A 24,906-nucleotide genomic window follows, 5' to 3' on the forward strand; every position below is an offset into this window, starting at 1 on the left:
GGCCTTTCTCTTCACGGTTACTATCACTGCTACCCAACCCACACAGGACTGCTTCCGTGCCAAGGTCACCATCATGCTGTCGCTGTGGCGGGACAGCACCATGCCCACCTCCATCACACCATCATCTCTGGCACCCCCTGCACAATCGCCCAGCACACAACAGCTCCTGCACTGCCCACTACTGCCCCCTGACCAGCACCGCAGGCTGGGGTCACCTCACCTACTGGGGCCCCCGGGCCTCCAGCAGGCTCCCCGGAGTTAGAGAAAAACGAACTTGCCTTCACTGTGCCCTTGGCCCACATCAGTTGAGAAACACAACTTTTGCACAAGAGTAAATTCAGGAAAAAGAAAGATGTTTGGAGGCTGCGTTTACCCAGGAGATTTCTTCTTTTAATTTGGGAATGTAATATCGGAAATTGCACTTGAATACTTTATTTGCCCTCACTGAAGCAAGCCTCCTATGGTTTTAGCTACGGTTGCAGGAACAGTATGATCAGCAGGCCTGGAATATCTGATTCTTGGCTTGCATCTTTGAACTCATTTTGTCCCTGATGATGACTCTTTTGAGGCTTGTCTTTTTCGGAGAGACTTTAAAAATTAAAACTCGGTGTGTCTCATAAAGCCACTTGATAAAGTAATCTTTACAATTAGAAAAATTTCCCTCTACAATGAAAAACAGGAAAACTCAAAGCTGTACTGCTGATTTACCTAATATGTGATTTCCACCAGCCCCATTTCTCTTGGCCACATCACAATAGGAATTTAAAGTGTGTGTGTGTGTGTGTGTGTGTGTGCGTGCGTGCGCGCACACGTGCTTTTGGACAGCTCTCTTTATGTCCCACTGGTCCTAAGCTGGACGCCTAGCAGTTGTGAGCAAAGACTGCATCATCCTAGCTATGTGACCTTGGCAAGTCCTTAAATCCTCCCTGAACCTCAGTTCTCTCATCTATAAAATAGGGGACAATAGCACCTAGGGTTTGGGGAGGGTAAAAAGAATATGTAAAGCACTTAGCACAGTGGAGAAAGTGCTCAGGAGGTGTTACCGATTTTAATTTTTCTACCCATCTGGGGGTTGTGCTACTTGGGCACCCAAGACAGGTCATACAGGTGCCACCTCTCAACAATATAAGGGCCCATGAGGCCTCACCCCAGCTGGCTCCCGGACCCTCCTCAGGCTGAGCCATCTGGTACCTTTAACCACTTGCCAGGCAGACCAAAGGATCCTTCGTTTTGGTTCCCATCTGCCAGCAGAAATCCAATGTCTTATCATCATGAGGCCAAGGGGCTCTTACAGCCCTGTTCTGAAGAGCTCCCCAAATTAGATCAAGGGGCGCAAGCTGAACTAGCTCCACCATGGCAAGAGTAGGGGGTGGAAGAGATAAACGGGTACAGGGAAATTTTATGAACGTGACCCAGGGTGTGTCCCAGGCATCCCTGATAGCTGGCCCTGAGAGGTGTTGAGTGCATGAACACACACACACACACACACACACACACACACACACACTCACACACACAGTTTTATTGCCACCCAGGCACATGCTCCCATGCTCCTCTCCCTCCTCCCCCACCCTCCACTTACTCCAGCTGGTTGAGGTCCTCGCATTTGCTCAGCAACCAACACAGCGGCTCCACATGCTCCCGACTGAGGGCACAGTCCATGAACCTGCTGGAGGAGGGGGAGCAAGCCTGAGGAGGGGGGCACTGAGCCGCTCACATCTGCTCTGCCCTGACTCATCCTGGGTGTGGCCTCTGAGTTCCCACGGGGCCTCACCCAAGGTTGGATTCTCTGGAACTGTCCATCATCCACCACTTCTGCCTGGCTCACAGCAGAGCTCACCTGGCGCCCACAGGCTCCCTCTGGGGAGGTGGCTGTGGTCCCTGACCAACCACACCCGCAACACTTGGGAACTTGTCCAGATGCAAATTCTAGGAAACCAGCCCAGACCCACTGAACCAGAAATCGTAGAGGCAAGGATCTCCCGGTGGCTCTGATTCAACCTCAAGTTGGAGAACTACAGCTCTTGGGGTCCTGTTAATGACCAGATGTGCAGGGTGGGGCGGAGGAGAAGTGGGGGGGGGGACGTCTGCTCTTGCCTTTGATATTGGAATTAAGGTGAAGAGAACTCAGAGGTACAAACTCCCAGTTATTGAAATAAATAAGAATAAATAAGTCAAGAGGATGAAAAGTACGGCATAGGGAATATAGTTAGTAATGTTGTATGGTGACAGATGGTGACCATACTTATCACGGGGAGGACTGCCTAATGTACAGAGTCATTGAATCCCTAGGTTGTACACCTGAAACTAATACAACACTGTAGGTCAACTATACTTTAATTAAAAAATGAATAAATAAATGAGACTACACAAAAAGGTAAATGAAGGATCTGTAACCAGCCAGCAACTTAAAAAAAAAAAAGAAACCAAAAAAAAAAAAAAAAAAAGAAAAGAAAAGAAAAGAAAAGAAAAGGAGGAAGCACCTTAAAACAAGAAAGTACCTAAAATCAATATCTCAAATTTTTATCACTGGTCCTGCCCTTCATGATCTTTTCCCTGTTCCTAAATTCCTTATTATAGTATTATTCACTTCCGATTTTTAAATCAGCTCATTCTTTTGACTAGACGCATTTATTATAAAAGGAAACCCTGTTATCATTCACTCAAATGGAAACATTACACGTGGTGCCACAAACAGACCATAAGCACAAGAATGCATGAAATGAGAGCAAAATAGCATCATTAAATTTGAGCCAGAATTTCCTGGACGAGGGCTCTCTCTCTCTCTTCTTACTAAAAAGGGGGCTCAGCAAGCATTAGAGTCAGGCCACTGCCCAAGCTCGACTTCCTCTTGGCCTTAATCACATCGAGAGTCAACAAGGGAATAGTGACCTCATTGAGGGGCTCAGTGATGATGAACTACTCTGCTAGCTGCCCCGCCCCCTAGAAAACCATCCCATCCTGTCTCTGTTCTACATTTTGGAAACCGCTGACTTAGAAGCTATCAAGGCATTCTAGAAGTCAGGGTCGTGTTGGGCTAGATCAGGACGTGGAAAACTACGGCCCAAGGCCACCTGCGTCTTGCAAGCTAAGAATAATGTTTCCGTTTGCAAATCGTTGAGTAAAAAAACCAAAAGAAGAATATTTCCTGACACAAAATACACGAGACGCAAGTCTCAGGGTCTGTAAACGATAGAGGAGTTTTCTGGCACGCAGGCATGTGCCCTGGTTTACATATTGTCTCCGCTGCTTTCAAGCTACAAAGGCAGGGTCAAGTAGCTGTCGCAGAGATTGTGTGGCCTGCAGAAACCCAAAGTCTTTACAATCTTAACTTTTTACAGGAAAAATCTGTCCATCGCTGGGCTAGGAGCACTGCAGACCTTCTCGGGTTCGAATCCCGACTGCCCCCTACTGCCAACTGACCACGGCTGTGAGGCTTACAGGGCAGTAATGTGCAAAAGGCTATAGAATGGCACCCTGCAGATATTCAACGTATCTTGATTCTTCTATTTATTGTCACTTCACGAGTGGGGAGGCTGGGGCCCACAGGAGAAGGGTCCGGTCCAAGATCTCTCGGTGAGCCAGTGGCATCAGCTACCAGAAACATGATTTCTGCACTTGAAGGCTGTCCTCTTGCCTCGTCATCCTGCCTCTGGCGCAGCACCTCCTCCCTCTGACCCAGGCAACCACAGAGCACTTGTCCAGGAGTCAGCAGGGGAAGGACACTCGCATCTGTAAGTGCTTCACGCTTTACACACTGTCTCAGTTAATCCTTGCAAACATCCTGGCAGTTCCTTTGCAGCTGCAGAAGCTGGGCATCACAGAGGTTAAGGAGCTTGCCCATGGCACCAGGCCCTGTGGAGCTGCGATTTAAAGCCTGGTGGGCAGGTTAGGAAGTACTTTTCCTTGCACCAGGCCCCTGAGCTCTGGTGTAGTCTGACAGGTACTCCTTATTTGCCTTTGATAAAGCTTGGTCCTCTCTGGCCCTCTGCTTCTCTATGTCAGAGGAAACAAGCCTCCTTGCAGGGGCCTTTCAAGGGGATGCTCTACAGCTGGCAATCTGTACCCAGTTCTGGGCATCCAGGAGGCAGGTCTTCTTGTCCCCAGTACCTACCGGCTGCCAGGGCACAATTCCAGGGACTTACCCACAGAACTCGCCTTTCTGCTCCTCGCTAGACCTGAAGTGCAGGGTTGTGTGATACAGGGACCTGGAACGGACAGCACCTGAGTCAGCCACCCTTGGCTACAGCCTCAGGGGGCCTCCTGGGGCAGGCTTCCTTCAGAAGCCAAGCCTCTGACTTGGCTTCTACTGTCTCCATCCAACCCCCACACACCTACCAGACCCTAGGCACAACCCTCCAAGATGAGACCCAGTTGTCCTAGGGCAATGCCCACCTGAGATCCACCTTCTGAACCTGTGGGCACAGGCTGAAGAGGTCGGCCAGCAGGAGGGGGCTCCTTGGGGACAGCCTTGTCTCACTCAGCCTGGGAAGGAAAGGAGTGGGACCATATGTGAGCAAGTAGGAGCCAAGCAAGAGCGGACAAGGAACCTGGGTGGGCTGGAGGGGAAAGAGAAAAAAAGGATGGTGAGGGCTGGCGGGCCAGCAAGGTGATAAGGAAGAAGGCAGGGCCTCAAGAGGGACAAATAGGAGCTTAGAGTCAAGGAGACTTGGGTTTGAGCCCCAGTCCTGCTTATCGTCTGTGTGTCCTTGGACGCATCACTTGACCTCTCTAAGCATCAGCTTCCTTCCCTAGAAAAAAGGACCACTCATGGACCTTCTTCTAGGGTGTCGTGAGGGCCTCATCCTACCAAGCTTGTGCACTGCCTGGCACGGCACCCAGGCTTGTTTTCTTATTATATTGTTTCTTCCCTCAAGCATGGACCAAACAGGCCAGTCCTGCTGACAGGGAGTGGGAGGCGCCAGGCCCTTCGAGTCGTTTCTCAGTGATTTGGGGCTAGATAATTTGTTGGTGTTGGGGGCTGTCCCGTGGGGTGTTTAGCAGCATCCCAGACCTCTATTCGCTAAACACCATTCGTAGCTCCCCCTCTCACCGCCCGCCTCCCTCTGCCATGACCAACGGAAATATCTCCGTTGCCATATATTCCTGATGGGCAAAATCACCCCTGGCTGTGAGCCCCCGCCTTCCAGAAAGTGAGATGGCTCCATCTTGCCCTCAGAGGCATCCTTGGTGCTTCCATTTCCCTTGCCCCACAAACTCTCTATCAGCTTGTCACGTCTGTTCCATTCTCAAGTTCTACCCTGGATCTGCCTACTTCTGCCCTGGCCCCCAATCCCCAGCCCGCACCATCTCCGACCCTGTACAGCCTCTTCCCTGCTCTCACTTCCACTCTTGTCCTCTAACCCCTTCTCAACCCAGCAGCCAGACTGAACTTTTGAAAACACACATCATTCCTCTGCCTTTCAAGCCCCCTTGGACACAAACCCCCAAGCTCCTCCCCGTGGTTCCCAGGCCCTGTGTTGACCGGTCCAGGTCCCTCCCTCTACCTCCCGTCTGGCAACTCTCCCTGCCTGCCCCAGGGTGCTGGCCGCATTGCCCTTCTGGCTGATCCTTGAGCCCACCAAGCTTAATCTTGCCTCAGGGTCTCACATGTGCTCTTCCCTCTACTTGGAATGCTGTTCCCTTCTCTTCACAAGCCTGAATAGTCCCTTTTGTCCTTCAGGCCTAACCTTAGCATCCCTTCTTAGAGGTATTCCCTGACCACCCTCACCGTTGCAGACACCCTTGGCCACGTTACCTAGAAAAATACCTCATCACTGGCTGAATTTGTGTTAAGTGCTTTTACTTGCTTATTGTCCAGCTCCCTCTACTACAAGGTAAGCAAGCTCCAAAAAGACAAGGACCTAGCCTTTCTTTCCCCCTCTTTGCTGTGTCTCCAGCCCTCCAAACAGTGCCTGGCCCACTATGGATTGAGTAATACAAAGCGTGAGTCCTGGTGAGGGACAGGCTGGCCACCTCATTCCAAAGACGGATGAGAGCTGGGGCCGAGGCTGTGTGACTTGGGCATGGAGAGGTCTCTCTCTGGTCCGGAGTCTCCCACCTGTTCATGTCACCCTGCCACTTTTTGTGTCCAAAGGAGCCCTTCCCATTGTGGGTGCCGTGGGTTGAGCCGCCTCTGGAATGTCACACGTCTCCTCCTTCCCGTCCCTACAGGACTCAGGGATAAGCAAGATCCTGGATGTGAAGCGAGCCGTCTCCGGCATCCCAGAGAGCCTTGGCGTTAGTACTTATGTTGCTGTTATTAATGGTATGATTTAATTTCCTGTTGTATTTTTCCATCTCAGCTGCAGCTGCCTTCCCCCCTGCTAGAAGAGTATTTAAAGTAAATCCTTTTTAAATTCTAACCAGTCTGAGCCAAAATTAGAAAGTGGAGTTTTAAATACTTTCGAGAATGCTGCTTAAGTTACCCTTTTACGGAGTTAGATGGTGACCTTTAAACATGGGTGGGTGACATACATACAACCCACATCTGTGAAGTCCCTTCCTAGGAGTTGGTGACCTTTTTGTGGGCGAGACATACAAGAGCCCATTTGTCACAGACTTTCCGTTCTTCAAGGCGCCTGTAGAAGAAGGCGTCTTGTTTGAGTCCCGACCCTGCAGGAGGGGTCGGGGAATATTAGTCCCATTTGTCAGATGAGGAACGGCAGGCCCAGAGTGGTCAAATAACTCCCCCGCCCCACCAAGGCTAACAGGGTATTAGTGACGAGCTCCCGGTTGTGGCAGATAAAATGAAAGAGCCCAAGAGAAGGCGTGGCAGGCAAGGAGGGGGATGGCTTTGAAACCCAAGCGCCTCAGGCCAGGCCAGGGCAACGGGGAAACCAGTCTTACTGCAGCAGGCTTAGCTGGGGGAGCCGGGGCAAGTGGTTCAGCAGGGTCTCCAGGCTCTGGTCACTCAGGACCTCACAGGACAACCTGTGAAACAAAGCATCTGAATGAGGCGGGGAGCTGTGGGGAAAGCTAGGAGCACTCCCTCACAGCCAGAGCCTTCTGGAGAGGGGTTCCCAACGCGCTCCCTCCAAATGCTGGGCCCTTGAGGTATCATTGAGGCGGGAGGAAAAAGAAAGTCACAGAAGTTTTGGAAAATGCTGGTTAAGCCAAATTCAATAGTTTCCTTTGCTGCAGGACGTCTCAGAGTTTGAATATGCTGCCGTGCATCGTGAATTTCCATGGAGCTCTGACGCTTTCTCCCACATGTTGTGGACTAGCGGGATTATTATTTCGAGGGCCATGAAGATTGGTGCTCGGCGGAAGACACGTGTTAAGAAGAGAATGCCCCCTTAACCCTTGGTAAAGTAATAGTGGAAGGTCAGGCCTGCAGCAGGATCTGAGATGCCTGGGCCTCTGTCAAAACCGGACCGAACAGCTGATCATTGTCAGCATAATTTGTCGCCACCAGGTCCGCTTAGGGGAAATGCTAGATACCCACCCTTCGGGGTCTGCTCTGGCTACAGGACTCGGGCAAGCAGGGTGTCTAAGCGCCCTGGGATTTACATAGCCTCCCCAGGTCTATGTCTGTCCCTTCTCTCCTCTGTCCCTGTTCCTTTGTGCCCTGCAGACCGCTTTTTCCTCTCACTGGGCCCTCCAGGGGCCTGGCCCAAGCCGCTGCATTATTTGCTGGTTGGGAGCTACCGTGGGAGAGGCAGCCTCTGATTCTGGAGCTGGAGCCTCAGGGCCGAACCTCTGCCAGGGTCCAGGCACCTCTACAACCTCTGTCCCAGGATGGGGCCAAGGGCTCCAAGCATTGGCAGAATAGGGGGTCTTCACAAAAGGCGGGTCCATCCGCAACCCCCGCCCCCCCCCCCCCCACACACACACATGGTTTCTCACCAGGCCCCAAATACATGGTGTTGTGGCTTCTGGTTGGGCCAATGTGGACTTTACACACTTTTTTTTTTTTTAGGCAATAGAAATGTTACCCATCACAACACCTCACGTGGAATACTGAAATGTTCACAAAGTAGACGTAAGGTGGTAGAATCTGGGGAGGGGGCCGGAACCCATCACCTTCCCTGGCATCCAAATTGCTGGAGTTCGGCATTAAGGACCTTGATAACAATATTCTCATACGTGGTCCCAGCACTCTACAGCTGGCAAAGTGCTTTCATGCTATAATCTCATTTTTCCAGCCACAGCTGGGGGGGGCGGTGCTTAGACCCTCATCTGTGCTCAGACCACTGCCTGAGATAGGTGACATTGTCTCCCACTATGGCGGGTGAGCCTCAGCAGGCAGTGATGTCCAGCCACACTCTGCTCCCTCCAGGGCCTGGTCCAGTGCCTGGTATACAGCAGGTGCTTAACAGTGAAATAACGGAAGGGTGCTTTTTGCAGTACTGGCCGCAGTGCTATAAAAAACACCACCAGCAGCAGCCTGGATGTCTGTCTAGACTCTAGAGAGGGGTGGTTGAATCACCTGTGGCATATCCAAACTGTGGAGGGTTAATATTAAAAGGCACAAGTGTAAAAAATAAAAGGTACAGACATACAAATGTTACATAAAAACGCATTAGAAACAATCAGGATGATTAAAAATTCATGGGCTACTCCATGATTTTAATATGTCATATAGAAATGTTAATATTTCAGGTCTGATAATGGTTTTGTGGTTATACAAAAAAATAAAGAGTACTCACTTTTCAGTTTCACACACTGAAATAACTACAGATGAGTCGTAAGGTGTCTGGGAATCGCTTCGAAATAACGTCTGTGTGCACGTGTGTGTTGGGGCCGTGATGTGATAATTATTGAGGCAGGTGGAAGGGACTGAGGGCCCACTACAATATTCGCTCCACTTTTTTTTTTGAGAGAGAGGGGGCGCTAGTGAGTGAGGGGCAGAGGGGGGGTGGGGAGAGAGAGAGAGAGAGAGAGAGAGAGAGAGAGAGAGAGAGAGAGAGAGAGAGAGAGAGAATCCCATGAGGGGCAGAGGAGGTGGCTGGAGAGACAAAGAGAAGCAGGCTCACCAAAAGCAGGGAGGGAACTTACCCGATACAGGGCTCAAACTGTCAAACTGTGAGATCATGACCTGAGCCGAAGTCAGATACTTAACAACTGAGCCACCCAGGTGTCCCTTATTCATTCTGTTTTTATATATGTTTGAAAGTCCCCATTACAGAAGTGTGTGTGTGTGTGTGTGTGTGTGTGTGTGTATGTGTGTGTGTGTGTTTAATAAAAAAGTAACTTCACAGTAGGGAAATCAGACAAATGGTATCTCGGCCAGGCGGTCAAGGTCAACATCAACAGTGCTAAGTCAAGTCCTTAGCATGCACCTCTGAGACGCGATGAGAAGGATGCTTCACTTCTGTGGTCTTCTTCCCCCCAAACCCATAACCCCAGTTCATCCGTGAGGAAAACATCAGACAAAAGCAAATTGAGGGGCATTTCACAAACCATGTCACCAGTACTCCTCAAGGCTGTCAAAGTCATGAAAAATGAAGACTAAGAAACTGTCACAGACCAGATAGACTAAGGACATTGACTAACTGCACTGTGGGATCTTGGACAGGATTCTGGATCAGAGAAAGGGCCTTCGTAGAAAACTGGTGACATCCCAATCAAGCCTGGGGTGCAGTTAATAGTCCTATAGCAAAGTTGATTTCTCAGTTGTGACAAATGTACCATGACAAGTGATATAAACAGTAGGGGCAGTGGGTGGAGGAATTCTCTGGACCAGCTTTGCAACTCTTCTGGAAATCAAGTCTTAAGCTATTCTAAAATAAATGGTTTATTAAAATGTTTACTGGCGGGGCGCCTGGGCGGCTCAGTCGGTTGAGTGACCGACTTCGGTTCAGGTCATAATCTCACGGTTCGTGAGTCTGAGCCCCGTGTCAAACTGACCACTCAGAGCCTGGAGCCTGCTTCAGATTCTGTGTCTCCCTCTCTCTCTGCCCCTCCCCCACTCATGCTCTATCTCTCTCTGTCTCAGAAATAAATAAACATTGAAAAAAAATTTTTTTTAAAAGTTTACTGGCTCCATATTCCAGGAAAGCCACGATGTACTGTCACGAGACAGAAGTTCGTCGCAGAGACGTTACACGGTAAGATCCTGTGTCGGTTAACAATGTCAAAACCCCCTTGTTCTGTGTCCATAAGCATTTGCACACGGAGAAAGGCATGGAAAGACGGATACCAGGTGATGAACATGGATGAGCCTGCTGCAAGGGTCAGAGATGGGGGTGGGAAAGTGGGAACAGAGACCGTAGTGAGTGGGAGAATCATGTCAGTGAAGCTGTCGAATGCAGTGGGTCTGTGACCGCAGATAGGTAAAAACGGAACATGCACACGGATGAGGAGTGGAGGGTCCCAGGGACAAAGGACAGCACTGACTAGATGAGGAGAGGGGCATATTTAGGTGAGGCAGGCTTGTCCTGGATTTACTTTAAGGTAATTATTGTCAGAAGATGACAACGATGAGGACCAAAGGAAAGGCCGAGCATCTCTGCAGATGACAAAGCTGAGGCACAGGGAGTTAGAGCCATTTGCCCAAAGTCACCCAGCCTGGTGGCTGGGCCGGGACTCCTTTGATTCTAAGGTCCAGTCTCTGGTCACAGACCCCAGTGTTCTGGGGTGGGTGAGCTGCTAACCGGGAGAGGGAGGCCCGGAGGAGGGGCCTTCAGAAGTGATCTGCTTTAGCCATGGAGGCAGCCCCGGGGGTGGTCAGGGCTCCAGGGATGGAGGGAGCAGATCGGGGCTCCCGGGAGCCCGGGGTTGAGCAGATGGGGAAAGGGAAGCGGGCTCTCCCAGGAGGAGGGGCAAGGTGCCCTGTGGGATACAAGGAGCCTTCCACCAATAGGTCAGGGGCGGGCAGGGCTACAGGGTCTGGTGGGAAGGGACCAGCAAAGACTCACCTCTAGCCAGGATACCCCCACCCCCACCCCCACCCACGGGGCAGATGCCCACATGGTGTCCTCTAGGGCTGTGTCCTCCTTACTTACTTGACTTCCAGAGGCCCCGGGCACTTCTCCAGAGTCTCACAGAGGTGGGTGAGGCTCAAGGGCTCCAGCAGACACTGCCGGAGGCTGAAAGGGAGCAGTGGGCGGGGCAGGGCGTCAGAGAGGACCCAGGGCCCTTCTGCAGCCCCAGGGCCCTCCCCTTCTCCCTCTGCCCCTCCTCCTCCACCTCTAGGCTGCAGGACCCTTCCCTTTCAGGGCATGCTCTGCACTCCAAGTGTCCCCTATAGCCCGATCCCCACGACTCAGACAGTGACAGGAAAGGACCCCAAGTGCCTAGCTGCCCTTGCTCAGTTCCAAGGCCTCCCCACTGCCACTGCTCTTGCCTGAGTCCAGGCCACCACTGTCACTTGCCTAGACCACTTTAACACCCTCGAACTCCCCTCTGGCCTCCATGTAATCCTTCTCCACCTGCCAGTGCCAGTATCTTATCTCTTAAATGCAAATCTGACCATGCCTCTCAGGAGCTTAAGTCCCCTGTGGCTCCCTATTACTCTTATGCTAAAAGCAAAAGGCCTTTTCCATGGCCTCACTTGCCTTCGCTCACCTCCACTTGCCCTGTATATGTCCCAGCCACACTGACATGCTTCCAAGAACCAAGCTTTCCCTCCTCAGGGCTTTTGCCCAAGTTGACCCATCTGCCTGGGACACCCCTCCCCACTCTTCTGCTGGATAACCCTGTTTGGGCCCCAGCTGAGGTGGCTCTCTTCCTGGGTGAGGAAAGCAAGGCCCAGAGAGGGGAGAGGCCCAGCCATGGTCACACAGCCCCCCGAGGCAGAGCTGGGAAGTCTTCTGAGAAAACAACAATGTGGTGTCTTTTCTCAAGGGAGAAGTCTGGGCCCAGCAGCCCCCCTCACCAGCCTTCATACTGGCCCTCTTTCTCTTCCCTCAAACTCCCTCTCTCCCAGCCCGAGCTCCCTTTAGCCTTTCCTCACTCCCCGACCCTTCACCCCTATCATGGTTACCCCCAAATAAGAAGTGGGTAAGACAGTACCAGATGCTCCTGGGGATGCAGCGCTGATCAAACGCGGAGAACTGGGCTCCCGCTGGGAACTCTGGCAAAGGTCCACCAGCCAACTGATCCCTTGGGGTGGGGAGACCGTTTTGAGAGGGAAGTTCAAATCGTGCACATTGGAAGAAAGACTCAGAAGTCAGGGCTGCAGGGGGCCTAGGGACAACCAAGGCCCTCACTGCACAGATGGGGAAACTGAGGCCCATGAAAGGGAGACCAGAGTGAGAAAAGCCAGCAGCTTACGCCTGTCCAGGTGGCAGCACCTGACTAGGTCAGGGGGAGCCAGGAGGGAGCCCCTCCTCTTTCTGATCACCAGTGTGGCATTCACAGACTTCACCTTCCTGTGCCTCCATTCGTTAGGCTTCAAGAACCCAGAGTCCCCAGAAACGGAGACCTGGGCCCAGAACGTACGACCACCCGGGCCTTGGGCCACTCCAGCTTCAGATGGCCCAGCTGGTCTGGCAATGCTTTCCCCTGACACCTTAGCTGGGAACACCTTCTGCCCAGCTGCTGGGCCCACATCAGGCCGCCCCGGGGCTTGCCAACCTCCCACGAGAGCCCAGGGTGCCCGGACCCACTAGGGGGCAGCCAGAAATATCTGCGCAGAACCAACTGTCGTTCCTTGTTTACTGCAAAGGTGGGGAGACTTTGTCGAGCACCAACGGTTCTTGGCTTCTCAAATGCCATACTCACACAAGGTCAGAAGTCTGCAGAAATCTGCCAAATGTCTCCAGGGACGAAGCCTCGCTGCCCTCCCTCCCCCTCGGCAGCCCTGAGCCAACGCCTGCTCTGGGCTGTAACACCACCACCGTGGCCTCCCTCCCCAACTGCACTGCCTCCTTCCAAGAGAGACCTCAGCGGCCGATGACCACAAACCTACTGACACAGGGGTACATGCGCAGAAGTGGTGCCACACCTGCGTGGGTTACTCTAGGGCTAAAGGCATGGGGCTGGGGTGGGGGGCACCCGGAGGAAATGGGGACCGGGGGGAGAGGGGAGCCCACACTACCCCCAGAGCTCTCCCTCCTCACCTGCCTCTTCTGTCACCTCTCAGGACGACGTGCTGGCTCTCAGAGCTGCAGAGAGAGAGGAGGCATCAGTCTGACTGAGACCAGGTGGCCTGGTCAAGGAGCACCTGGAGAGCGGTCCACTTTCTCAGCAAATACAACGATATGTATACTAAGCATAACTACACTGATTAGGGCACATCCAAGGTGCAACACTGACATGATTCCCTTTTATTCTCACAGTGCCGCTGTGAGGTAAGGAGGGATTCTTACCTCTCTTTGATAGAGGAGGGAACAGGTATGGAGAGGCTCAGCGACATGCTCAAATCTGCACAGCATGTAAGTGGTGAGCCTGGATTTGCACCTGATCTGTCTGTGCTCACACCTCCCGCTCTTGGAAGGGGAAAGGGGAGGACTGGGCAGACCTCACTGAAACCACGGCTCCTCTGCACGGCCTGGCTGGGTGACTTCCCTCCTATATTTTCATCAGCTCCAGAGACCCCATGAGTGAGCGCTCAATGGCCACCAGGGAGCTCCCAGTTTCTGTAAAAGTCTCCCAGGATAATCCAGAGAGTGAGCAAGGGAGAGCTGATGGATTGTGTCCCATGGCAAATTTGGAGAGATGCGAGAGTCCCAGGGCGACATTCATTCATCCGGCCGTTCACTCATTCGGCAGACATCTAGCACATGCTCACTGGACCTGGGACCATGCAGGGCCCCGAGGAAGCTGTACTGTGATCGTGACAGACAAGGAAGTGCGGTGGGAGCTGATGACCTGTGCCGTCAGAGGGCACAGTGGGGGCCCAGAGGCACACTCACTTGACTTCCAGGTGGAAAAGCCACTGCAGAGTTGAGAAGCACTGGGTCAAAATGAACACCGAATCCAGGGACAAGCCGTTCTCACTGAGGCTGGAGAATCATAGGGGTGACGTTAACAGAGCTCACCCAAGACTCAAAACCTCCCTGTTTGTGGTGAGAACCCAGGGCAGGGGAGAGCTGTCCCTGAGTCCAGACGACAGAGCTCACTGAACCCCAAATGGTCGGCGGGGGTGGGGGTGCCTCTTCTAACTCCCTATTGTACAGATGGGGAAACTGAGGCCCAGAGAGCAGCAAGGTCTTGCCCAAGGTTATGAGACATGTCAGTGACAAAGCTGAGAATACAAGTCTGGTTCCCTGGGTCTGTGATAAATCTGGGGAGTGCTTTCAGGCCGGAGTTGTGCCTCAATTTCCCCACCTGGTAAAAGAAGGGCGGTGCCCAGTGCCAAATGAAAAGGCAGGGGTTCCTGTTCAAAAGGCAGGAGCAAAGCCTTTCCTTTCTTTTGGGTCTGTCAATCTGTCACGGTGTTTTTCTATCTGCCGTTTGACGTCGCACTCCTCTGGCAGGGGTACTGGTAGGTGAGTGCGGACTCTCATGGGTCTGGGGTCAGAGTATTTCACAGTATGGAGGAGGTCACATGGAAATTTGCGCCCATCTACATAGAATTTGCCTGCAGTGGTGAGGCCTACCTCCCCACCCACATGCAGGCCCAGAACAGGAACAGAGGCCACCCCTTCTTCCCAGATCCCACAGCAAGACAGCAGGGAGGGCCCTCAGGCCACAGCACTCATTCTAAAGTTGTAGACAAAACCAGAGCCAGCCCCTCTTAGAGTTTAGGTGTTAACTGGGAACCAGGGGCCCAGAGAGGTGAGGTAACTTGCCTCAGGTCACACAGAGAACTAATAGTTGTGAGCTCTCCCCAGGGGCTCCTCTCACTGTAGCCCAGAAGAGCTCAGGAGGAGGAGATGGGTATGTGGGAGCCTAAAACACAGGGGTCTTTTAGCATCCAGAAACTCTAGTCTGTTGCAGGCAAAGTCCTGGGGCTCCTGGCCTCTTTCTAGGGCATCCCTCCCATACTGAACATCTTCCCTCTTTCTGCTCTCCAGCTTCCCCGGGCACCCTGCTTGGGTATCCTGTCTGCCACAAATCCTCCCTGCCTACCAGCTTGTTCCCTATCAACAGCCCCTCCCTACACCCCAGGGCCAGCATGGCCACCAGTCATTAGGCTAACTAATCATTAGGTGACACTTCAGCCATGCTTGACCAGGTGACCTGGGCCTCCCAGAGAGGCTGTGCAGAGACACAAAGGCAGGTTCAAGAAACAGAACCTTAAGTCAGCAGCTGGATCACTGAGTCACAGAGGCCAGTCTCTGTTAATGAGAATCACAGCGTAAGTACCCTTTTTGAGCACTTACCATGTGCCACGGACTGGACTAGGTTACTGACTTGCATTTTCTGATTTAATCTTTACAATAACGCAGGAGGGAATGAGATGGGACACAGAACACACCCCCCTTACACACACTCTCTCACTCTCTCTCTCTCCTTCTCTCTCTCTCCCTCCCTCTCTCCTTCTGATGAGGACAAGCCTCAAGAGGCTTTGCCTAGTTAGCTACTCACTTCAAGGACTGTAGAGTGCCCAACCCTGGGAGCAGCTGAGCCAGCTGGGCCGCGCCTTCGTCCCCCAGAGCGTTGCCTGAGAAGCTGGGAGGGCAGAGGGGAGAAGAGGTTAATGCAGGATCGGATTGGGGCTGGTAGGAGCTTTGTCTCTCCACTCCGGTCACTCAGTCACTTAGCTTCTCCTGAAACTGGGACACCACCCTGAGCTGCCAGGCCAGATCTCAGAAGGTCCCACATGGGTCAGCCACAGGTTCCCCCAGGGCTCCTATCCTGAGGTCTGTGATGCTGGGGAGTCAAGAATCGACTTCAGAGGGGGTCGTATGTGGGGACCTGTATTTTAGGGGGAAGGGGTAACCCCTCGCCAGATTCTCTAAGGGGTTCCTGATTGCAGGAAGGAAAGACTGCCGATCTGAATCTTAAAGAATCAAAACAAAACCCAGCACGCTGACACCCACTGCCTGATGGGCCCCTCGGGCCCCTCCCCGCCCACCCACCTTCCAACAGCAAGCACTCACTCAAGGTGACTGAGGCGACAGCTTCCTCCCAGTGCCCTGCAGAGCTGTGCTAGGTGCTTGGCTTGCAAGCCACAGTGTGTCAGCCTGCAGAGGGGGAAGCACAGCCCTGCGGTGTCTGCCTCTTTGAACAGAGGTGACAGTGGCCACCACCCCCAAACACATAGGAGAGGCTTTCAGGAGAGGGACGGGGACGCATCTGGGATCCAGACAGAGGGACCAACGCACACCACACACATCAGACATGCCACACATGTGGCATCTGCCGCATAAGGCAGTAGAAAGCCAGAGACAGTAAGAGACACAGGGAGGCAAGCAGACTAAGATGGAGAGACACTAAGATGAGAGAGGAAACAGATGAAGAGATACACGTGCACATGCACCTACACACCCATGCACATGCAGGCATGTGCACACACACGCATACACACGCACACACATGCATGCATGTACACGCACACGCATGCACACACGCACAAGCATGCACACACATGTATGCACACACATGCACACACGCATACACATGCACACACATGCACACACGCACAAACATGGGCGTGCACACACATGCACGCGCACACACATGCATACACACGCACAAGCACGCTCACACATGCATATGCATGTACAAACATGCACACACGTGCACGCACACACATGCATACACATGCACATACATGCACACACATGCACACATGTGTACACACATGCACGCACACGCATATGCATGCATACACGTGCATACGCGTGCACATGTGCACACATATGCACACGCATGCACACACGTGTACAAACGTGCACGCACAAACATGTGCATGCACACACATACACACGCACACACATGCACACACATGCACACACATGCATATGCACACATGCATATGCACGCAAACACATGCACATACATGCAACATGTGCATGCACGCACATGCACGCACGCACATACGCACACATATGCACATGCATGCACACACACATATGCAGGTGCACATACACACACAGTGCCAGGAGAGGACAGACAGACAATGAAAGAAAAGGCAGCAAAGACAGAGAAACAGGAAATATAAGAGAAACAAGAAGCAACAGAGACAGGAAGAACCAGATGGACCTAGAATAAGAGAGAAGTCCAGAAGAATATTGACAGGAGCCCTGTGCGGGCTGAGCTAAGTCCCAGGATGAGGAAGGAAGGGGCCACATGTCCCCATTCTCTCCATCCAGAGTCCCCGCAACTCATCAGCTGCTGGAGGTCAGGGGAGCTAAGAGGAGTGGGGGCTCCCAGGCAGGGAAGGTAACTGAGGGGCTGCCTCGTGAGCCCTGGGTGGGATGGACTGGGCAGGGGAGGTGGGAGGCAGGGAAGCCAGGCCACAACTCCTGGATACAACAGGTCGTGTCTTCCAGGGAGCACCTGAGGCCAGAGGCCTGGGGACAGGCTTCGAGCGGAGGAAGGGATGAGCCTCGAGCCACAGCCAGGCCTGCAGGCCAGCACCGTACCTGATCCTTGTGGAGTGCGGGGGCAGCTCACAGGGCATCTGCCGCATAAGGCCGTCATGGAGTGCAGCCCTGGAGGGACACACACCAAGGCCAGGCTGAGCAAACTCCTCAGCCACTATCTCCAAGCCCACCCTCAGCCTCACCTCCCGCCATTCAGTCTCTACACGAGGCCCGGGGACAGCCAGACCTCGGTTCCACTTGGGCTTCTTGGCTTCCAGGCTGTGTGACGTGGGACAAATCACGTAGCCTTTCGCTGGGACAACGCATGTGAACTGCCTGAATGTGCTGCTTGCTGCATGCACATCATAGTAAGTGCTCAGCTAACCTTGGCTGTTAGTATCATTAATCTCAACAACATCATTAGTGCCTTCAGAGATGTCAGCCTAGAGCTCAGACCTTACATAAGACATTGTAGGAGACACTGACGGGCCAAGAGCTGAGTCTCTGCCCGTATGTTGGGCTGGGATAATCCAGGCACCTTGTAGGCGGCAAACTTCCTCTAAGGGGTCCTCCATGCCAGAGGGAGCCAGAAGTTCTGACCAAAATCAGAGCTATAGACCAAGCAATCCGCAGTCCTTGGGTTTAGGCTGAAGGACCCCAGGCTCTGGTGCTCTGCTGTGTGGCTATCCCATCCCCACCCCAGTACACCATTCTGTGTCACGGGGCAAAGGGGAGGCAGTCTGTCCTTTGACACTCCCTCTCAGGGCTGCCTCCCTTGCTGAGTCTGTCGGCTTCTTAATCCTTCGTGAATCTGTCAAGGTTCCCTGGCAGCTGAGTGATGTTGTCCAGCTGTGGAGGCCAGGGAGGATCCGTCCCTGGGTAAGGATGTGGCCAGGGTGATGCTGGGCCCTACCTCTCCTGGATCCCTCCCTGTTCCTCCTGCTTCAGGGCAAACGTGAGGACCACGGTTTTGTGCAGCAGGCTGCAGAGAGAAGAGAGGAAGGAGACAAGAGGCTTACAGGGGGTCCTTGTGTCATTTTATAACCTCGCCTGGAGAGACCTAGAAGGTGTCACCTCCCGCCTGTAGCTGCAGCTACTTGCTGTCACTTCCTGAGTTTCTGGGCTCCTGAAGTCTTTCTACAACAGAGATTTTGCAAACTGATTAAGCCCCATTTCCTGACAAGTCCTTCAAAGAAAGCCTCAGTTCTGCTTTCCCTCTGGTGTGGCCCTCAGGTTGAAACCCTCCTCCCTCTGCTGTGTTTTCAGAGCATGCTCGGTTGAGGGCACTCACCCCAGCACAGCGGGGTCACTGCCAGGTCCGGGACAGGCACCGACAGTCCACCCGAGGCTGTAACTTACAGCAGGAGCATCCCTAACCTCAGCTGTATAAACTACAAGCTAAATACACATTTCTCATTGCAGAGGTCATACTTCTTCTGAGTGGAGAACTTACAAACTTTAGTACAGTAGGAAAGAAATAAAGAAAACCACCAACCATCTTTTCTACCTATCAATGACTGCTGATAATACTTGGGATTATCAGTGGGAGACCACTGATAATACTGGGAGTTCTCCAAGTCTTTTGTTTTTTTGTTTGTCTGTTTTATTATTTTTTTTAAGTTTATTTATTTTGAGAGCACAAGCAGGGGAGGGACAGAGAGAAAGAGAGAGAGAGAGAGAGAGAGAGAGAGAGAGAGAGAGAATCCCAAAATTCCTTCTACCTTTTGAGTATGTTTGAAAAGCCTTACTGTAAAAGCAATGAATCAAAATTTTTGTTTATTTAATATGCCACAGTCAGCTCTCCATGCTATAATTGTACCTATACCACTATTTTTCATTGAGTTTTTCTCTCTGAAGATAACTTAGTTTACTTACCTAATATTCAACTGTTACACATTTAAAGTACGTTCATTTTTTCCTATATAACCAATGCTGAGGTGAACATCCCTGCATCTAAATGTGTTTGTACCAGCAGCATGATTTCTTTACTATAAATTTCTAGCAATAAAGAGCGTCATTCGGAATGAGCTAAGGATCCCTTATCAGATCATTATATACAGTGAACCAAGGTCTCTTAATCTCTCGTTTGGGTTAATTGGCGTCTCTCTCCTCCTCATAGGAGGGACCACCCTACTCAGTGAAGAGCCCTTCTGGGTGGGGACTGTGTTGACTGTGTTAGCATCTGTCCTCAGCTCCTAAGACTGAATACTGAGACTTACAGAAATAAGGTTGGGCCCTGTCTTGGGTCAAGTTCCCTAGAAGCAGAGCCTGAGCCTATGAATGGGGCAGTGGCTCAAGTGTCACCTGATGGTCACTTGTGTGCGTGATGTAGTAAGGGCCTGCTCTCAGGAGGAACTGGGAAGGGAAGGGCAGCAGAACAGAGCAAGTCCTCAGCCTGATCCCACAGGGAGCTCTGGAGCACGAATGGCACCAAAAGTTTGTCCCATCTGAGGCCAGAGGGCTGGAGAGTGATATCTCTGCCTCTGTCATTGGCCACTCCTGGCTGGGGGAATTGGGAGGGTTACCTCCCAGGCATCGCTGGCTCCTATCAGCCCAGGATAGTTTCCCGGAGAAGGTATAAGCTGTGAGTAGCCAACACCCAGAGGAGCTGGGAAAAGAGCGTTTAGGCGCGGCAGCACATTCTACAGGTCCCAAAGGCCTGGGACCAGAAAGAATTCTAAGGACTGAGAGAGGATGATGGGAGAGTCCCAGAGCTCTAGGCTGGAGGTAGGAGTGGGTAACAGTGGTCCCCTGGGAGTTCCTACCTGATGTGTAACTCTGCGAGGGTCTGGCACATGCTCACTGCGCTCAGGACACCATACACCCCATCCACAGACAGCCCGTTGTCGCTGAGGCTATGAAGAGGAGGGATAAAGTGGCAATCAGCCGGCAGCCGAAGTCCTCAGCCCTAGACCGCTCTGGTCCCCTCCTCCTGGCACAGTAGGCTTGCTGACTGCCACCCTCGGGATGTCCCGGGTCCTTAACCAGCGTGTCTCAAAGGATTCTGGCCCATGTGGATGAGCCAAGAGATGCCTGAGCCCCCTGCCCCACTCAGAGAATAAGGTTCTACAGCTTGAGCAGTAAGCACTGACTCACTGTTTTCACTTCTCTGGGCCTGTTTCCTGGTCTGTAAAATAACCACCATTTTAATCCCATTTTACAAGTGGAGACACTGAGGCCCAGAGACATTAAATTCTGTTAAAGCTACTAAGCGACAGAGCCAGGAATGAAATCCAAAGCCGAGGCCCCAAACCACTGTTTCGCAACCTCAACCTTTCACCCACTTTTAACCCACACTTGAGGCCAAGACCCCAACACATCCCAGCCAAACACCACCCTATGGCATGCCGCATAATTCCACAGCATACCAACAGCCTGCTACTCGTTCTGTCCACCCCACCGCCCCAACAACCCACCCCTTTCCCTCAGCACCATACCCCCACTCAACACACCTCTCCCCACTCCAGTACCCCACCACCCATCCACCCGGTGCAATTCCCCACCCCACCCCACCCCACCCCAGGGCTGTCGTAAGGACAAAGTGAATGCAAGCCACTGATATACAAGGAACACGGTCTACACAGGCAAGGAGTTTTTAAGAACTGGAACAAAGACAGTGGCTCATGCCAGACAAAGGCAAGTCAAGGCCAAACCACTCCAGTTTTGCTGGTACTGGGGAGAGAGTAGGCGTGGCCAGTGCAGCAGACCTACGTCTGGTGACTGTGGGCACACGGACCCAGGTGGGAGGGACCAGCAGGGGCTCTCCGGGGCCCTCCCTGCTACCCCACGGTGAGGCGGGCAACTCACTCCAGATTCCTGGTGATGTCCAGCTGGGCTGCAGCCTCTGCCATCAGCCGACAGCCTTCATTGTCCAGCTGGTTCCCTGAGAGGCTGAGACAGAAGGGCCTGATGCTCTGTGCTGCTAAGGCGGGGTCCCCCCAGCCTCTGCATGCACGCCGTCCCTCCTTGACTTCAGCCAAAGCATCACTCTGGTAAGTGACCTTATTAATAATGGGTGCTGCAAGACTGTGCACTACATATGCAGCATCATCCCAGCTGCTTCTATGATTATTGGGTATTTAATCCTCATAACAACCCTGTGAAGCAGGCCCCATTATTATCCTCACTTTACTAAGCAGCAAACCAAGGTACAGAGTGGTTAAAACACCTCCTGAAAGGGGGACCTGGGATTTGAACCCAGGCAACCTGATTCCAAGGCCTCTCCCTCAGCTCTTTCTTTACGCTTCAATCTGCAAAACTGCTTCTTGTGATAAACTCCTTAGTCATACGGGCATCAGATCTACTCTGGGGATCAGGGAAGTTTCCCTGATGTTTGAATGACTTGCTTGAAAAAACCAGGAGCTCAGTAGGTAAGGGGTGGGCGAGAGATGGGGGAAAGGTGATCCCGGTACTGGGCACAACTCATTCAAAGGCCCTGTGGCGTAGCACACAGGAGGACCTGAAAGGGGGACAGTGTGTCAGGATCGATGATTTCAGTGGCAGGGCAGGGTCAGCAGGGGCTTCGGGGGTTGGAGGCAGCGTTCCGGATCACACAGGATTTTAGCATCCGGGCTTTATCCTGAGCAGTGGGAAGGAGTGAAGGGGGCAGGCAGCAGTGGAGTGCAGTTCACTCTCTACCCGGTGGAGGTGGCCAGTGTGGAAGCAGGGGACCCAGTGAGGAGGCTGATGGGGTCATCCAGGTGAGGAATGAGAGAGGTTCAGACTGGAGAGGTGGATGAGAAGAGGGTGGTTTTGAGAACTACGTGAGGGGTAGGTGGACTTGGCATGGACTGGTTATGGGGGGAGGGGAAGGGAGCTGAGAGGTGTTTGGTCTGTGTAGCCAGGTGGGTGATGGGGTCATACTGCAGGTGACAGCACTGGGGGAGGGGCAAGCTTGGTGACGGCCAGGTGGGTGGAAGCATGCGAGTTTGGTAAAAACACCTAATCCTGTCTTGGTTCTCCCAGTAGGACCAAGTCAAGGCTCAAGCTTTGGTCACCAAGGCCCTCACCTGTCCATCTTTCCCTGGGGTGGGGCCACTCACCTCAAAACACATTATGGCATTCCATCACTCCACCCTCGTGCCTGTTTGATTTCCTGGAATGGTCTTGGCCGGGGTCCTCTCCGGATGACACGACAGGACCTCTACCAATCCCCAAGCCCTACTCTCAAGGAGCTGGACATGAATGGAATTTCTCCAGCCCCAAAGGAGAAGGTGGTCTCACTCTACTCTGGGTGAGGGCACCTGAGAGTTGTGGTCCAGAAGACAGGTGCGATGAGGCTTCTGTTCTGCAGGTCTTGATGACACTGGTTATGGGGATGAGGCCGGTGGGAGTCATTGTCTGAGCTTGAACCCTGGCCTGGACTCTTCCTAGCTGTGTGACCTTGTGCAAACTTATCTCTGTGTGGCTTAACTTCCTCTTCTATGAAATGTGTGTAGTAAACAGCACTTACGTCAAAGAGATGGGGAGATTAAATACGAGGATGTTTGTAAAAAAGCCTGGCCCAGGGCAAATGCTAAATAGTGGTAGCTGTTATGATATCTGCGTCCCCCAAATTCTTAATGAGGCAACACGCCCTTCCTCACACCATGCTCACACACACAGTAGAGGCCCTTCAGACCCTGCCCTGCCCGCCACCCTTCTCTGCCCCAGAACTTCCCATGATACTCACTCCACTTTGTCCAGGTGGGGGCCTTCCTGGAGCTGGGCTATGAGTTCCTGCACGTCATGGACCCTGAGCTGACACTGCTGAAGCCTGAGGTCAGGGTGGAGGCAGAGGGGCTCAGGGCAAGAAGCTACACCATGCCTCCTCTGGCTCCAAGGACCACTGACAGGTGTGGGAGCCAGGAGGCAGACAGACCTGGGGTCTCATCCTGGCCCTGCTTCTTGGTAGCTGGGAAATCTTGGACAAGGTACTTAACCTCAGTCTCCTCCTCTATAAAATGGGAAGAATAAAGTGTACTTTGCAGGGTTTTCAAACGAATTACAATGAAGTAATGGATATAAAATACTACAGTGCCCAGCAAGGGCTCATTAAATTATAATAATTATTGTTGTTATAACAGATGCTCCTTGTTCAAGCCAGGACGGGTTATTCATGTGCTTTCTCTGCTCCATGCTTTTATCCTTTATCCTCCTTGCCCCTGCTACACCTCTCCTGGGAAGGCACCTCCTTTCATATTATATCCCTCCCCTTAAGGCAATGGAGCCCACAGAGGTACCTGAGTGCCAGGCTTCTGCTCTGAGCCTCTTTCCTCTGGGTGGCATTTCCCTGTAGGTCTGATGCCCTGCAAAGAGCAAATCCAACACTGGCCTTGGCTTAAGAGTCTAAGACCTGATGAGCCAAACCTCTTATTTTAGGTTCTAGGGGCTGAAGACCCTGCAACATGACCCAAAGTGAATGAGTAACAAAGACAGTTGTTTGAAGGTGCTGAAGGTGTTATTCAGCAGAGCAAGGAGAGCAAAAGGTCGGAGGTCAAATAGGCTTTATTCAAATTCTGGCTGTGCCTTATATATAGCAGTGTGGCCTTGGGCAAGTCACTTCACCTATCTGAGCTTCCACTGTTCTTTTCCAAAACGGGACGACAATATCTAACACAGAGTGATTGAAGGATTAAATGAGATGATGCACGGTCAAGTGCCCCGCATAAGCACAAAATTGAAGCGTAGTAAAAAGAAGCTGCTATTTCAATGTTGAAGCTTTCCATTTGTATATGTGCTACCTGTAGTTCAGAAGGTTGGGAGCATGGACTGTGTGTGGGTCCAGGTTGTGGGGGCCAGGGCACACCCAGGCTCTCTCTCACTGGGCCAGGGGAGGGTTGGAGGCTGCCGAGAAGCTGGAACATTATTAGCTACGTTTTCACAGACCTCTAGATTGGCATTGTCCAAAAGAACTTTACACGATGATGAGGATGTTTTATATCTGCTGCCACCCACTGCGGGAGACACTAGCCTCCCATGGTCATTGAGTACCTGAAATGCGGCTAATGTGACTGATAAATAAGGGTTCACTTTACTTCATTTTAATTAATATACATCTGAATCGCCACATGTGGCTAGTGGCTATCATATTGGGCATCACAGCTATACAGTTGGAGGAGAAAAAGACATTGGTCCTACCGGATCATTGTATGGGCGAGGAAACTGAAGCTCAGAGAAAAGACTTGCCCAAGGACATAAAACATCATCTGTCTGTGTGTCTCAGCCAGGGAGGGGTATGAGGAAGCCTAGTTGTAATGTTCTTTCATGGAAAGGCAATTTCCCTTTCTTCACCCATGCAGGACTAGCCAAGCTGGAATCCACGCACAGCTGGAATAGCCAGCACCTGAGTGTCACCTGGATGTCAGTAGTATTTTAAGTACATTAAATGCGTTAATTCATTCAATCCTCAGAGTAACTCTGAGATGTAGGTATCATCGTCTTCTCTTTTTAAAATTTTTTAATTTATTAATTTATTATTTGTTTATTTATTTTGAGAGAGAGAGAGAGAGAGCGCGCACACACAAAAGCATGGGGGAGGGGCAGAGAGAGAGAGAGAGAGAGA

General features: G+C 52.1%; 1 protein-coding gene across 17 annotated transcripts in view; it reads right to left on the reverse strand.

The window, feature by feature from the left end:
* The window catches only part of NLRC5 (NLR family CARD domain containing 5), an 87,617-nt gene that overhangs the window by 20,729 nt on the left and 41,982 nt on the right, over positions 1 to 24,906 (reverse strand). For 10 of the 17 annotated variants that reach the window (XR_007147317.1, XM_047835177.1, XM_047835176.1 and 7 more), the window contains 16 exons: positions 23,585 to 23,650; positions 23,035 to 23,118; positions 21,171 to 21,254; positions 20,129 to 20,218; positions 18,277 to 18,345; positions 17,424 to 17,492; positions 15,936 to 16,019; positions 15,421 to 15,504; positions 13,803 to 13,892; positions 13,008 to 13,052; positions 11,959 to 12,048; positions 10,950 to 11,033; positions 6,850 to 6,933; positions 4,396 to 4,485; positions 4,146 to 4,208; positions 1,583 to 1,669 (listed from right to left, as the gene is read on the reverse strand). Coding sequence is in view for 16 of the 17 variants with exons in the window: in XM_047835177.1 (XP_047691133.1) it covers positions 1,583 to 1,669; positions 4,146 to 4,208; positions 4,396 to 4,485; positions 6,850 to 6,933; positions 10,950 to 11,033; positions 11,959 to 12,048; positions 13,008 to 13,052; positions 13,803 to 13,892; positions 15,421 to 15,504; positions 15,936 to 16,019; positions 17,424 to 17,492; positions 18,277 to 18,345; positions 20,129 to 20,218; positions 21,171 to 21,254; positions 23,035 to 23,118; positions 23,585 to 23,650 (1,263 nt within the window). In the remaining variant the exon portion in view is untranslated. The remainder of the gene's footprint in view (positions 1 to 1,582; positions 1,670 to 4,145; positions 4,209 to 4,395; positions 4,486 to 6,849; positions 6,934 to 10,949; positions 11,034 to 11,958; positions 12,049 to 13,007; positions 13,053 to 13,802; positions 13,893 to 15,420; positions 15,505 to 15,935; positions 16,020 to 17,423; positions 17,493 to 18,276; positions 18,346 to 20,128; positions 20,219 to 21,170; positions 21,255 to 23,034; positions 23,119 to 23,584; positions 23,651 to 24,906) is intronic. The other 7 variants (XM_047835178.1, XM_047835174.1, XM_047835187.1 and 4 more) reach the window with 5 other exon arrangements.

Source organism: Prionailurus viverrinus, chromosome E2, assembly GCF_022837055.1.
Source record: "Prionailurus viverrinus isolate Anna chromosome E2, UM_Priviv_1.0, whole genome shotgun sequence".
In the NCBI taxonomy this organism is placed as follows: domain Eukaryota; kingdom Metazoa; phylum Chordata; class Mammalia; order Carnivora; family Felidae; genus Prionailurus; species Prionailurus viverrinus.